The sequence below is a fragment of the Erinaceus europaeus genome, chromosome 12 (genome assembly GCF_950295315.1).
Source record: "Erinaceus europaeus chromosome 12, mEriEur2.1, whole genome shotgun sequence".
Lineage (NCBI taxonomy): Eukaryota > Metazoa > Chordata > Mammalia > Eulipotyphla > Erinaceidae > Erinaceus > Erinaceus europaeus.
The window spans coordinates 33,567,989-33,582,279 of NC_080173.1; the positions used below are offsets into that span (position 1 = coordinate 33,567,989).

The 14,291-nt window shown below is 47.8% G+C and overlaps 1 protein-coding gene across 1 annotated transcript in view; it reads left to right on the forward strand.

The window, feature by feature from the left end:
- Positions 1–2,309: 2,309 nt before the first annotated feature.
- Positions 2,310–14,291, forward strand: part of IL17RD (interleukin 17 receptor D) — an 82,320-nt gene continuing 70,338 nt past the window's right edge. The window contains exon 1 of the mRNA XM_060203074.1: positions 2,310–2,522. Coding sequence (XP_060059057.1) covers positions 2,397–2,522 — 126 coding nt within the window. The 5' untranslated portion in view covers positions 2,310–2,396. The remainder of the gene's footprint in view (positions 2,523–14,291) is intronic.

A 14,291-nucleotide genomic window follows, 5' to 3' on the forward strand; every position in this document is an offset into this window, starting at 1 on the left:
AACAAGAATAGATGTGGAAGCTGGGCACTAGAGGCAGAGAAGTGAGTCAGATGGGGTCAGGGAAGGGTGGCTGGTGAAACCACAGGCTGTATTGGGGACAGAGTTTTGTTGTCTGGTCATGCCCATAGCTGGAAACCTCCTCATTTCATCTCAACTCCTAACACAAGAGTTGCACTTCCACAGGTTTACAAGTACTCTAAAGTGTGTGGATAAAAAGAAGAGATGCAAGGTGGGGTGGGAGCGGGGAGAGAATCACTGCAGAAAGGGAAAGGTGTGGCCAAATGCAAATTTATTGCCTTTATTTCCTGACCTATGTTGACCTTTTGATGTTTGGGGGTTCTCCCCTCCCCCACCTCCTCCTTCCCATACACATGCTTGTGGCCTTCCTAGAAGGTAATTGGGAGACCACCTCCATCCAGGTCCTGAGGGAGGACAGTGTTTTAGAGTGGACACATAGGACAGTGTTTTAGAGTAGACACATAAGTCTTTTCTTTCTTGTATCCTCTATACTTTTACAGTGCGGAGCAGCACTCTGAGCTCTGTGGCATATTGTGGGAGGCTGTTAGTTGCCAGATTCTGTAGAAATTTCTAATTTCCCACACCTCTGGGTGGGAGAATCTATAGTGGGTGGGTATGGAGATTAGAAAATTGTCGCTGCCTTCTCCGTAGTTCCTCAAGCATATGGTGTGAGTAAAACCCAGGGATCAAGACTTGCCTCAACACCCTCTATCTTAAATTCCAGGTACTGTCCCATTTCCGGAAGCCCTGCGGCAGAACAAAGGCAGGAATGCAAATGGCCACTAATTACAACAGACTACAGTTCCCTTGTTAACAGCCAGGAAAGCCAATTAAGATGGCAATGAGATATCCAGCAATTTGGCTAGTTAATATGTGCATAATGTCGTAGTTCTGAGTCCAGGAAATGTATCCGATGAATATATCAAGTGCCATGTGTGAGGCAATTTTTGCATCACTGATTATTATAATGGGTGGCCTTTAAGCAGGGGACTGGTTAATAAATAACATAGCATATCTGGGCTGGGATGTCTTATAGACTATGGAGTCTACAGTTCCTAAGGATCAGGCAATCTCACGGTGCCCTGGGTGTTTCACCAACACATATGTGACTCCACCTTATCTCAGTCCTGGGACCTCTTACACCCGGAACCTGATATCTATCCCCTGCTGCTGGGGCTGAGAGTAATCCAAGGGGGAGAGCCCCAAAGTCAGGGAAGGTGACCTAGAAGGATTGTGGAGGGTGTAGCCGTCCCACCTGGCAATATTGCCGGCTATCCTCTGGGCTGTTGTTGTCTCTCCTCTTATGTCCAGTTTGTGAGACCTTCTGCACATCAGTTCAGGACAGGTTGCAGAATTAATCGAGCACTTGGCTCTATGTTAGCCAGGAGATTCTTATCCAAGGTTCCAGCCTGAATGTCTCTAACCACCGCTTTCACATTTCTGCGCTGAAAACAGACACGGCAATACCTTTCCTTGGTGGTTGGCAAAATTCAAAGAGGCCTGGCAGATAGTTGGTGCTTAATCATGATGTTTAAATCATAATTTTTTTTTTTGCAGGGGGAGAAAGTTCCTGCATAAATAAACAAAAAACAAATAGTAATGTTGTGTGAACAGAAATACATTGTGTCTTCCCGAGTTTTTTTCAGGGAGCAAACACTACTCGGACACATCCTTTGGGTAGCAAGAAGACTCCTTGGTTTAGCCAGCAGTTGCAACAGCCCGCAGGTCACGACTAGGAGGGGTGTGTGTGTGTGTGTGTTTTCTTCTACTTGTGAGCAGATCTCAGCAGCATTTCTCAGTGTCCGTCTGTGAAAGGCAGACACATCCTTTGGGTAGCAAGAAGACTCCTTGGTTTAGCCAGCAGTTGCAACAGCCTGCAGGTCACGACTAGGAGGGGTGTGTGTGTGTGTGTGTGTGTGTGCGCCAAGCAGTGGCACATCTACTAGGGTACATATGTTACAATGTACAAGGAACTGGGTTTACATCGTGTGTGTGTGTGTGTGTGTGTGTGTGTGTGTGTGTGTGTGTGTGTGTGTGTGTGTGTGTGTGTGTGTGTGTGTGTGTGTGTGTGTGTGTGTGTGTGTGTGTGTGTGTGTGTGTGTGTGTGTGTGTGTGTGTGTGTGTGTGTGTGTGTGTGTGTGTGTGTGTGTGTGTGTGTGTGTGTGTGTGTGTGTGTGTGTGTGTGTGTGTGTGTGTGTGTGTGTCTCTCTCTGTCGGCGGAGTTATGAGGAGGGGCGGGGCGAGGCCCGTGGCGCACGCGCAGTGGAACGGTCCGCTGGTCTGCCCTAGCTCCAGTCTAGGGCGCCACCGCCCACTTAGGGCTGGCCCCAGCTGGCGGCCGGGACGCGGAGTCAGGCCGGGCTGGGCGAACACACGCCATGGCCCCGTGGCTGCAGCTCTGCTCAGTCTTCTTCACGGTCAACGCCTGCCTCAACGGCTCGCAGCTGGCGGTGGCCGCGGGCGGCTCGGGCCGGGCGCGGGGCGCTGACACCTGTGGCTGGAGGGTAAGGAGAGCCGGGGCGCGGGGCGCACAGGTGCTCGCGGGCGTGCAGAGCCGGGACCCCCGGGTCGGGCCCCCCTACCCAACCCCGGGTTGGGACTCCTGATGCTGCTGCACCTTCTTCCCCTATGGGGCTCGCGTCAGCCGATCTCCCTCCAAGGAAGCCAGGGACCACGGGACCCCAGCTTTGTGTTGATAATGAGGCGCAGCTCGGTCCGGGGTCCGACTCCCCGAGGGCCGGCGGAGGGCGCCCCACCCTTGGTTCCCTGGACCTCCTCCGCTCCCGGGCTGGAATCCCCCGGGCTGGGAATCTCCTGGTGTCCCGACGGGGCGGTGCTTGGGAATAGTAGTGTTTGGGGTCGGGGGTGGGGGCGTCTTCCCCCTAGTCGTCTGGTCCACGGTTATGCTTGGGCCTGGGATGACAGGGAGCTGCTCCGGAGCGTTGGGGAGGGAGGCGCCCCCTCCCGGGCCCTCTTTGTTCTTTTTGGGGTGAGTCGTTTTGCTCTGCAGCCAACTCGTTGAATAGTTTTGCAAATCAGTCTCACCCGGAACCCCGCTGCCCCCACTCCCACCTCTGCTGGAGTTGCGGATGTGTGTGTCCCCCCCTCCCCACCCCCAGCGGCTTGAGTTTGTCACCTGCGCGGGTGCTGGGACTCCTCTCTCGGTGAGCGAGCGGTTCTTGGACGTTGTTCTGGGCTGTGGAGTTTGGAGATGCAGTATGAGGTAGTCCATAGCCCTCTGCCTCTTTCACCCAAGCCAGGGGACCGGTGTCGGGACACTGACGGCTTCCAGTCTGTGGAGGCGACGCTGGCTATGCATTCAGGCGGCAGTGGACATAACCTTGGCTCTGTTTCTAGGCAGCCAGGAGCCTGAACTAGTAAATGGGGGTGTCCTCAGTTTCACCGGTGTTGCTCTGTGAGTGGTGGGTACAGGGAAGTTTCCTTAGCCCTCTTCTTTTGGGGTGCTCCACAGCTCAGTCAGGGCCTCCAGCTGTCTCGGACCACATGCAGGAAACCAGGTATAAGCCAGATAGTCCTCATATCTTCACACACAATAGCTACACCGCAGCTACCATCTCCCCACCCCTCACACCCACCATATAGTCGCCTTCCTATTTGAGTAAATCATATTTTATTACCCAGTTCCATTTTAGTAAAATTATCCCCTCCACCTCACCCAGCCTTGCACACTTGCAGTTTCACCTCCCCCAGGCTGACTTGTACATTCAGATAGAAGTAGATGGAAAAATAATGGCAGAGCCACAGCACTGCATGTGGGGCCAAGGCTAGAACTTCGTCTTGCTCATGGCAAGACATGTGTCCTACCCAGTGAGCTATCTCTCTTTAAAAAAGGTTTCCTCAGGTCTTGTTTAGGTTTAAAAAAAAGTAGAAGAAGAGGCCAGGCAGTGGTGCTCACATTACAGTGAACAAGGACCCAGGTTCAAGCCCCTGGTTCTTCCCTCCAGAGGGAAAGATTCATGAGTGGTGAAGCAGGGTTGCAGTCTCTCTGTCTCTCCCTCTCTATCTTCCTCCTCTCCTCTCAATTTCTGTCCGTCTCTAACCAATAAAAAATAAAAAGAAGAAAGAAAAAAGTTATCCTAGTGCCTGACCCCTCCCCTATCCCCAGACCTCATTGACTTACCATTCCTCCTATGATATTTGGACAGAAACTGACTTGTGGCTTCTGAATAGCTGTAACAGCACCACAGACACCTTCCATGAGTTTTTGATGGCACAGGTGGATCTGTCCCAGTTGCAGCTCCCTAGCTCCCTAGCACGCACAGTTAACACTATGGGAATGGTATGGGAATGCCTCACAGGAGCCAACTTGTGGTTGGTTCTGTTCTCTCTACCTGTGGGCTTGTGTTTTCTTACCCCCTGCCCCAACACCTCTGCAGAACTGGCGGAGGTCTCAGTCTTGACCTGCTTTTTCCCACCATAGCTCCACACTGAGTGGCTTTCTCAATAGCTCTGATCTTGGCTCCAGCAGCCTTTTCCTTGAGTTAGCTTCATTGCCATGCTCAGTGAGTGTGGAGACTCCAGGCTCCTTCCCTCCTGGACTGGCCTTTAGGTGCATCTGCCAGCTTGCCCAACTGCTCTGCGTAGCCAACTTTCTTTTTTCTCTTCTTTCCTTCTTTGAATGCGTGTTTATTGCCACCAGTGTTATCACTGGGGCTTGGTGCCTACAGGATGAATCCACTGCTCATGGTGGCATTCCCCCCCCCCCCCTTTTTGGATAGAGACAGAGAGAAATTGAGAGGAAATGGGGAGGTAGAAAAGCAGAGAGGAAAAAGAGACTCCTGCAGCATTGCCTCACTACTTGATAAGCTTCCCCTCCTGCAGGTGGGAGTGTGGGGGCTTGAGCTTGGCTCCTTGCTTGTGGTAATGTGTGTGCTCTACCAGGTACACTCCAACCCTTCCAGTTCTGCTCCCTAACTCCTGATGTCCTTGATGCTGCTGAGACATGCTTTCCTCTCTGACAGTTTTCTCTTTGGCATGAGACTCAGCTCAGGTAATGCTTCCTCAGGGAAGCCCTCCCCTGAATGCCTTTGCCTAGTTTCATCTTCTTGTGTAGCTGCTTGCACGCTGGCTTTTACTAGTCTGCAGCCTCTGTCTTCATACATCTCTCTCTCTCTGTGTAGACTCTGTGTTCCTTTAGCCAGGCACTCAACGTCATCACCATATTCTCAGAGCCAGGAATCCTGTCAATTTTGGCTGAACCCCACTCGTTCCTGAAGCCTTCCTGTTAAATCCCTGCTTCTTAAGTGGATCAACTTTTTCAGATAGGGACAGAGAGACAGGGAGAGAGGGGAAGACCCACAACACCAAAGCTTGCCTCAGCATGGTAGGGACTAGGCTTGAACCTGGGTCTCTTGCATGGCAAAGCAGACACCCTCCCAGGTGAGCTATCATGTCAACTTTAAATTCAAGGTGTAAGAAGTGGTTAAGAGAGGTCAGAGCACCAAGCCCTCTTTGCACGTGGTTCCCACCTGCTTTCTTTGTCTTTCCACCAGAGCTTCTCCTCAGTCTCACCACCACTTTCTGCCTTTCCTAAATTGATTTCCCCTAGGGGGGTTCTAGAAGTTGCTGTTGGAGGACTGGCTAGCAAGTGCTGGCATACATGATTCGGATATTGGATTCCTCTCTGGGCTCCCTGATGGAGAGAGTGTGTCATAGAGAGACCTTTGGCTCAGCTCTGACTGAGGTTGCTTACAGTCTAGTTAAGACAATACAACCGTGAGAATAAGGATCCACATGTGTGATGCAAACAGAGGGCTTCTGGTAGCTTTAGGTTACACAGAACCTGAGAACAAGACTGAGGAGGGATGGAGACACAAGCCCTGAAGGAGGGGCAGCATCTGAGTGCTGGATAGGAGCCAAGCAAATGACCCCTTGATACTCTAGGGAGCATTTGTTCCAAGAACTTCTGCCCCTGCAGGAATGTGTGCTTTCCCAGGACGAGCATCAGGGTGGGGTGGGGAGGGGGGTGGGGTGGGGAAGACTGTAGGCAGCTCTATTAACATCCCTGTCTGCTCCAGCTTGGTTTAAGTGGTCAGATTTCACAACCTCCCCATTATTAACAGCAATTAAGGGCTGATACCATCTTGAACACAGCTCAGTGTTTTAGAAATGAGTTGTGGGCACACTTCTACTACTACCACAGAAAAGAAAGAAAGAAAGTAAATCTCTCAGGATCCCTGCCAGGTGAAGTTGCTCTTTTGAGTCATAAATCCTGTTTTCCCAAAGAAGTAACAATTTGTAAAACTTCCTCTGGGACCAACCACTCCTTTATCCTCCTTTATACTGGTCTTTACTCTTGCTTCTTGATCATTGAGTGGCTTTGTCGGTGATGGCTAACTTTATATCGGTCACTTGTGCTGAAGTGTGTCTCTCTCCCCTCCCCTCCCCCCCCCCCCCCCATTGCTTGAAAGACCTATTTATGGAACAAGGAATTGGGAATTGACTGCCACAGATCTTTATTTAGTGTCTCTCCTGCAGTGAGGAAGGAGGCGACATTTCTTGCCAATTGCCAAAATGGGATACACCTTTTCTGGTCTGTTATCCCTAAAACACATTTTCTGTGCCCCCCTCCTACATCAGCTCCTACAGGAATTCAGGAAGCCAGAATGTTGGCATCAGCTTTACAATGAAGTGCAAGTTTCCCATTTAAGGCAAATAACTCCATCTCCAAAGGTAGGATGGAGTAGGGTGGTACTTGGAGAAGAAGAAGTTCCAGCTGGTTAAAATTTAGGTTCCTGATAAAAGTCCAATGCGAGAGCTCTCCTTGGCACTGGGCCCAGGCATGTTTATTTGATTCTGGATTGGATGTGCTTCCATTCACTTGCAGCTTGTGGCTCCCAAGCCTGCATCTGGCCTGCCTGTCCTGTGGCCAGCCCAGCTGGGTTCTACATGCTCTTGTGACCCTTACAGAATTAGGACTCAGCTCTGGTTGACAGTTTTCAGAGGGGCAGTTTTTTTGTTTGTTTGTTTCTTTTTGTAGTCACCTTGGCTTGCTGACTTTTTTCAGGTAGGAAGAGAGAGACAGAGGAAGAGAGGAAAAAACACCATAGCACTGAAGTCCCCTTCAATGTTGTGGGGGCCAGGCTTGAACCTGTCAAAGCAGATTCACTATTCAGATGAGCTATCTTGCCGCAAGTCTGGGATGTCCTTTTTAGCAAGTATAGAGTTTGCTTCCAGCCTGTTGTTCTTTGTTCATTGGAAATCCTTCCAGCCTGTGTCCACCTGCCTTGAGCAACCATTCCCTTTTTTCCCCAACAGCTCTCCCATCCAACCCAGTCTCAGCCTCAGTGCCTGGGGCATTGTGCTGGTTATTCACTCAGTGAAACAGCTGGATGAATAAGGCCAGAAACTTAGAGACTGCCAGTAGTGGCACCATTTCCTTCAAAGCATGATTTCCAAAGTGAAATCCAGGTGCTTCTAGAGTCTTTGTGCCTGTTTCAGTACTGCCTTGGAAACTAGTTAAAATGCAAATTAAAAAGCCAGGATATGTGTGTGTGTGTGTGTATGTGTGTGTGTGGGGGGGGGGTTGGGGATGAGTGGATGTGTGTGCATCTCAGTGGTGTATCACCCTTGCATGCATGAGACCCTGGGACTGATCCCCAGCACCCCTGTATCATGCACATTTAAAGCTGATGGAACTAAAATGAGAGCAATGTGGGGCTCAAGAATTGCCATTTTATTTCTTGGTGACCTGCAGGGCTTTACCACTCCAGGCTAACTTTTTCAGAGAGAGAGATAGGGAGAGGGAGAGGGAGAGGGAGAGGGAGAGGGAGAGGGAGAGGGAGAGGGAGAGGGAAAAATAAAGGGAAAGAAAATACAGCACCTAAGGTCCCTTCAATGTGGTAATGGCCAGATTCGAACCTGGGTCTCTCACATGGCATTTTAACCAGTTTCTCTGATGTTCTGTCAATACTGAGAAATGTTGTTTTAGGAGAGAGGGCTTCTATGATCACAGGAAGAGAAGCCACTTTCCAAACATTTAAAATTACTTCACTGAACTTAAAAAAGTGGAGACTGGGAGTCGGGCTGTAGTGCAGCGGGCTAAGCGCAGGTGACGCAAAGCACAAGGACCGGCATAAGGATCCCGGTTCGAACCCCGGCTCCCCACCTGCAGGGGAGTCGCTTCACAGGCGGTGAAGCAGGTCTGCAGGTGTCTATCTTTCTCTCCCCCTCTGTCTTCCCCTCCCTCTCTCCATTTCTCTCTGTCCTATCCAACAACGACAACAGCAATAGTAACTACAACAATAAAACAACAAGGGCAACAAAAGGGAATAAGTAAATAAAATAAATATATAAAAAAAATAAAAGTGGAGACTTTCTCAGCACCCTGACCATTGAAGTGGACCCAGTGGGGGTTTGAGGGAGAGGATTGGAAGTCAGCCAGGCGGGACACTCTGGTTTGGCTAGGTCCTTCTGGCCTGGGATTGAAGAGGAGTCAGGAGGCAGTGGATCTGGTGCTTCCATTGGGTTTCTCCCCACCACAGCTGGGTTGGTTTGGAAAAGCATATCAGGAGAGAGTAGGGTAGGTAGGCTCCAAAGCATATCCCCAGCAGTTCAAACCTTATAGTCTACTTCCCTGTGCAGGAAAGAACTGCTGATGCTTTTTACATCTTTACTTGAAACTGAGTATTTTTCCTGCTCCATTTGACGTGTGTGTGTGTGTGTGTGTGTGTGTGTATGCATGTATATGTGTGTGTAAAAATTTTTGAGCCTTCCTTCCCCCTATCAGTTCCAAGACTTTTTCACATGTCATCCCCCAGCAGATGTCTGCTGTTGTCTGGGCCACTCCATCAATGATGAAAGATCCCTTTCAGTCTTTGCTGCCTACCTTCTCTGCTTCTGATGGATGAGGTTGTAGGTTTCTGAAAGCCTGGGCCTTGCACCTCCATATGTGAGAATCTAGGGCTGAAGCTGGGGCTCAGACATTTCTTCTGCTCCCCTGCCCTGGCAACCAAGAACTTTTCTATTTTCTATCTCTCCAGATGTCCCCTGCCCTCAGAAAATCCAAACCGGCTATTTGTGCCCGACTTGCTTGGCCTGTGGGAGTCTCCTGGGCAATGTTTGTCTTGGCTGCTGCTATGTCCTGAATGGGCCTGACACTCAATTAGGTGACTGATGGCCCCCAAACACATTGTCTCCTCCAGGGCCTAGACCCTTTGAAGCTCTTCCCGGTGGGAAGTAAAAAGACTATTTGCTCTATTAAAATGCCTTGGTATTTCCTCTGTTTAACCACAGGCCACTTCCTCTCTGCCACTCTAAACCCGGCAGGGCCACTGGCTGATTGAAAAGACACCAGCCCAGGAGTGATCACATCCTATTGAAACAGATAGTCTTACTGCAGATTAAAGCTGGGGCAAGTCTCTAAGAAGAAACTAAATCCAAGGGGAATTCCTTGACAGGGCTTCTTATCTTGCTCAAAATGTCACCTATTGACGTAATTCACACCTGAAGTTCTAAAAGCATTAAAAAAAATTTTTTTTTTTTAAGAAGGTACATCTAAATTGTAACCCAGTCAATATGCTTTAGCTACACACATGTCCGACGAAAGCAGTTTGATCGACTGGATTTCTCATTGTGTGAGTTGGAACCTCTTGAGTGTCTGGGAAGACCTCAATGTCTACTCATACAATCTCATCCTCAGCTCTCCTCCCTGCTTGCTTGTAGGTTCTGTCTGCAGGGAGTCATTGCTCAGATCAGGTAAAAAGCCTGTGGCTTGAATAAGACTGTCTCTCATTCTCTCACAATCAATTTCTGAAAGGAAGTTTTAATCAATAACATCAGGCAGGAAACTACCAGTTGAGCAATTAAAAAACTATCCAAGTACCCAAGATAGAAGATTTCATTTTTTTTGTGCCCTGGGTTATTATTTTTTTTAATTTGTCTGGAAAAAATGATTAACTAGTCATCCTCTAATGGAATCTTTTACTTTAACACTTGCCACTCCGCTGTTAAAAGTATCCATGATAAAAACAGCTTCCCTTTTCCTTGGTTCCCTGTTTAGAAATGTTGGGGGAAGGTGGATGTAGCTAATTAAGGCTACAACATTTAAAGGGGGGACTTAATTGTTACCAGCTGTCCTCAACAAATCACTGGGTGGATGACAAAACAAAGATGTGATGTGAACACACATGTAATTCTCTTTTAAAATGGAAGTTGGCCTGTGAATTGTTGGATTTAATAGTGTAAATGAAAACTACCTCTCTCAGACACTTTTTTTTTCTCCAGGGTTATCGCTGGGGCCCAGTTCCTGCACCATGAATTCACTGCTCCTGGAGGCCATTTTTCCCCATTTTTGTTGCCCTTGTTGTTATTATTGTTATTGTTGTTGTTGGATAGGACGGAGAGAAATTGGGTGGGGCAGAAAGATAGACACCTGCAGACCTGCTTTACTGCTTGTAAAGCGACCCCTTCGTGGGTAGGGAGCGGGGGCCTGAAACCAGGATCCTTACACTTGTCCTTGAGCTTCACATCACATGCGCTTTACCTGCTGTGCCACCACCCAGCCTCTACCCAGGCACTTTTAAGAAGCATTTGTTTTATAGTAAGCTTAATGGTACAGTAACTTATTAGCATAAGGCGGGCACCTTAAAGTGTTGAAAGGGCAATAGATTGTCAGTATTGTGAGAAGTTTAAGAAATTGTCATTCCAAAGTACATTTCTTCATTACAAACCTGATCTGAGGGACATGAATCGTGAGGCTTTTCTCTCTACTGCTCTCTCTTTGGATAGGAGACAGAAATTGAGAGGTGGGGAAGATAGAGAGGGAGAGAGAAAGATAGATACCTGCAGAACTGCTTCACCGATTGTGAAGTGACCCCCTCTACAGGGGAGCCTGGTGCCTCAAACTGGGATCTTTGGGCTTTGCACTATGTGCACTTAATCCAGTGTACCACTGCCTAGCCCCCCAAATCATGAGGCTTTTCATTAAGATTATTGCCCTGCTGGGGAGCTTGCTTGAACTGACCTGAACTGTCATATAAAATTGAAGCAGCAAGTATGAAAAGAGAAATTGATAATATTCATTAAGGTGTTCAGATAAATCTTTGTATTTTACATACATTAAATGACTTTTGACTTAATCATTTGGAAATCATGAGGAATTAGGATTTAAATATAACTTTTTTTTAATTTCAGAAGTACTTTCTTCCCTTAAAAACTAGAGTTTTTCCAAGTGTTCTTTTTTGTCAGTTTTGTAGGATCCCTCCCCCCTTCCCCCACTGAATGTTAACTTAAAAAGACTCTGGCTGGGAGTGCATGTGGTGCGGATCCGATTCGAGCCTCTGGCTCCCCATCTGCAGGGGAGTCGTTTTACAGGCAATGAAGCAGGTCTTCAGGTGTCTATCTTTCTCTCCCCCTCTCTGTCTTCCCCTCCTCTCTCCATTTTTCTCTGTCCTATCCGACAACGATGACATCAGTGATAACAACAATAATTACAACAATAAAAACAACAAGGGCAACAAAAGGGAATAATAAATAAATAAATGTATATAAAAAAAGACTCTGGCTAAGGCCCCAGACTGCTGAGATGGATTGTTTTACAGGTGGGTAGTAGGGTTGATGTGAATAGAGGGAGATATCCATGGAAGGAAGAGGTACTCTTTCTTGAGACAGGCCATAGGGTTTAGGAACTCTTTCTCTGTGATTTCAGTCTACCCAGGTGATTTCTGGTTCCTCCTCCCATGAAAGACCCTTCCCACTTTAAGAACAGTGCAGAGCAGTCCTGTCTAATCGCAGGCCAATAGGCCTCGGCTTGGTCTTGCTGTGGACAGTGCATTGCCTCTTTCCTCATGTGCTCTGGGTGTCTGCTGCATTGATTGTACTGATCCAATAACTGGAGTTCAGAAACACTTATTTAGAGTGAGGAGGCAAGAGACAGTTTTTTGAGCAGCTGCTCTGTCAAATCATGGTGAGTTGACCCGGGGTGTCCCCCCTCCCTGAGTAAAGCAGGACCTGCTCCTCTCTGCAGTGATTCTCCTAAGGCTAGTATTAACAAGACAGAGGCCTAGAGGCTCAGATGACAGGTAGGTACAGGTAGGAGTCCAGGGAAATAGGGAACTATGTTTTCTCTCTAGGTTGCCCACTCCTCCCAGAGAAACGTGAACCACAGTTCCTGTCCTATTCTAAAACATGCTGTCTTTCACAGTTGCTAGTGTGAGAAACAGGACTGATGAACAAATGGCTGGACCTCACAGCTTGATGCCCACCTTTGGAATTTGGGGCTTCTGAGCTAATCTCTCAATTGACTCCAAGTCACTCTAGCTTCTTGCTGCCTCAGTTTTCCTCAATTAGCAGGAACTCACCTTTTTCTGTAAGACTTCCCAGCCTCCCCTAAGTGAATTTCACCTGTGCCAGAAACCTTGCATTTTGGGATGTCACTGAACTCCTCTATGTTGATGCTATGAGAATGCTACCAGCTGTTGGCAGTGACGTGTGAAAGCACTGGTAGAGAGTTGATTTGCTTCTGAAGAAGACATTTGATTCATTCAGAGGAGCCTTAGAAGGTGGCACTTGGGGGAGAGGGTTTCCGGACTAGCTTCACAGGCAGGAGACAGACGACCCAGGGACTCATGGTTGAGCTGTATGCAGTATCTCTTTATTCATGCAGAACACAGCACAATCTAAGCCAACCTAAGCTAAACTAAAACTAACAATACTGTCCTTATATATACTTGCCAAGTAGGGTGTAAACAGGATGTGACATAGAGAGGGTGGAGCAAAAAGAGATTGGTGAAAATCAGGGTGTGACAAGGAGAAGGGGCAGAGCAGGCGAGAATTCTACCACTGAACCACCAATGCCCTGGAGGGAGGGTGGTGCTTAGTTAACAGTGGTTTATATAAATAGACCGCAGCTTTAAGTGGGATCAAACCAATGCCATACAGGTTGCCGGTGCTTAGTTAACAGTGGTTATGTAAATAGAATACAGTGTTAAGCAGGGGGGATTAAACCAAATGAAACAGAAGGGGTTTTTAGAAGCAGAATTAAAAGCATACCAACAGGGGTTAGTGCAGTGGATTAAGCGCACATGGCGCGAAGTACAAGGACTAGCTAAGGATCCCGTCTTGAGCCCCCTGGCTTGAGCCCCCGGCTCTCCACCTGCAGAGAGGTTGCTTCACAAGTGGTGAAGCAGGTCAGCAGTTGTTTATCTTTTAACCTTTCCCTCTCTGTCTTCCCCTCCTCTCTTGCTGTGTTCTATCCAACAACAACAAAAGCAATAATAACAATAATAATAACAGCAACGATAAACAACAAGGGCTCAAATGATAGCACACAGGTGAGAAGTTCTGAGTTCCATCCCTGGCACTACTTAATGCATGAGTGATGCTCTGGTTTCAGTCTCTTTTATTTATTTCTTTTAATTCTCTTGAGTTGTCCAAAAAGTCATGATGCACTTTTGCATAGGAAAACAGTGGATTCGTAGTACAGGCAGCGAGCCCCAGCAATAACCCTGGAGGCAAAAAAAAGCAGCAGAAGGAGAAGGAGAAGAAGAAAGAAGGAGGAGGAGGTATCATTGGAGTGGCTAAAGAAGGCCAGGGTCCTATCGAGGGAACTTTGAGTGGGGCCTCTTGGCAAGTAAAATCAGGTAATGGGGCCAGGGTGGGGGTGAGGAAGAACAGTTGGGCAGAAAGATGTGGGCAAGTTGGTGGAGGCTGACTCACTGGAAGGAATGGGGACCAGAAAGTGAAGACAGCCACTGGGGTTGTATAAGAGGGTACCTTGGATTTTGCCTCTGTGACCATCATGATTTGTGGTGTGAGGACACTTTCTCTATAGTAGAGTGACCCTTAGGCCATCCACTCATTTATTGAGTCCTTGGTGCTGTCTGTACACTAGATCAGATTTCTGAGGCTTAGATTGTAGGGGAACACAAACCAAATAACAAAATACCAGACCTGGGCACCTTGCTTAGAACTGCCATCTGTTCATTTTCTCTGTTTCCCATTTTCTTTATAAAAGAGTCTGAGGACCAAGGAGAAAGCATAATGATTATGCAAGAAGATTTTCATGCCTGAGGTTCTGCAGTTGCAGGTTCAACCCCCAGCACCACCATAAGGCAGAGGAGCAGTGCTCTGGTCTCTATCATTGCATGCTTCTCTCTGTATCTCTTTCATTACAGTAAATAACAATGGGTTGTCAGAAAAGTCATGACATATTTTTCTGTTTTCCTATGCAAAAGTGTATCATGACTTTTTGGACAACCCAAGAGAATTAAAATAAATAAATAAATATAAGAGACTGAAACTAGAGCATCACT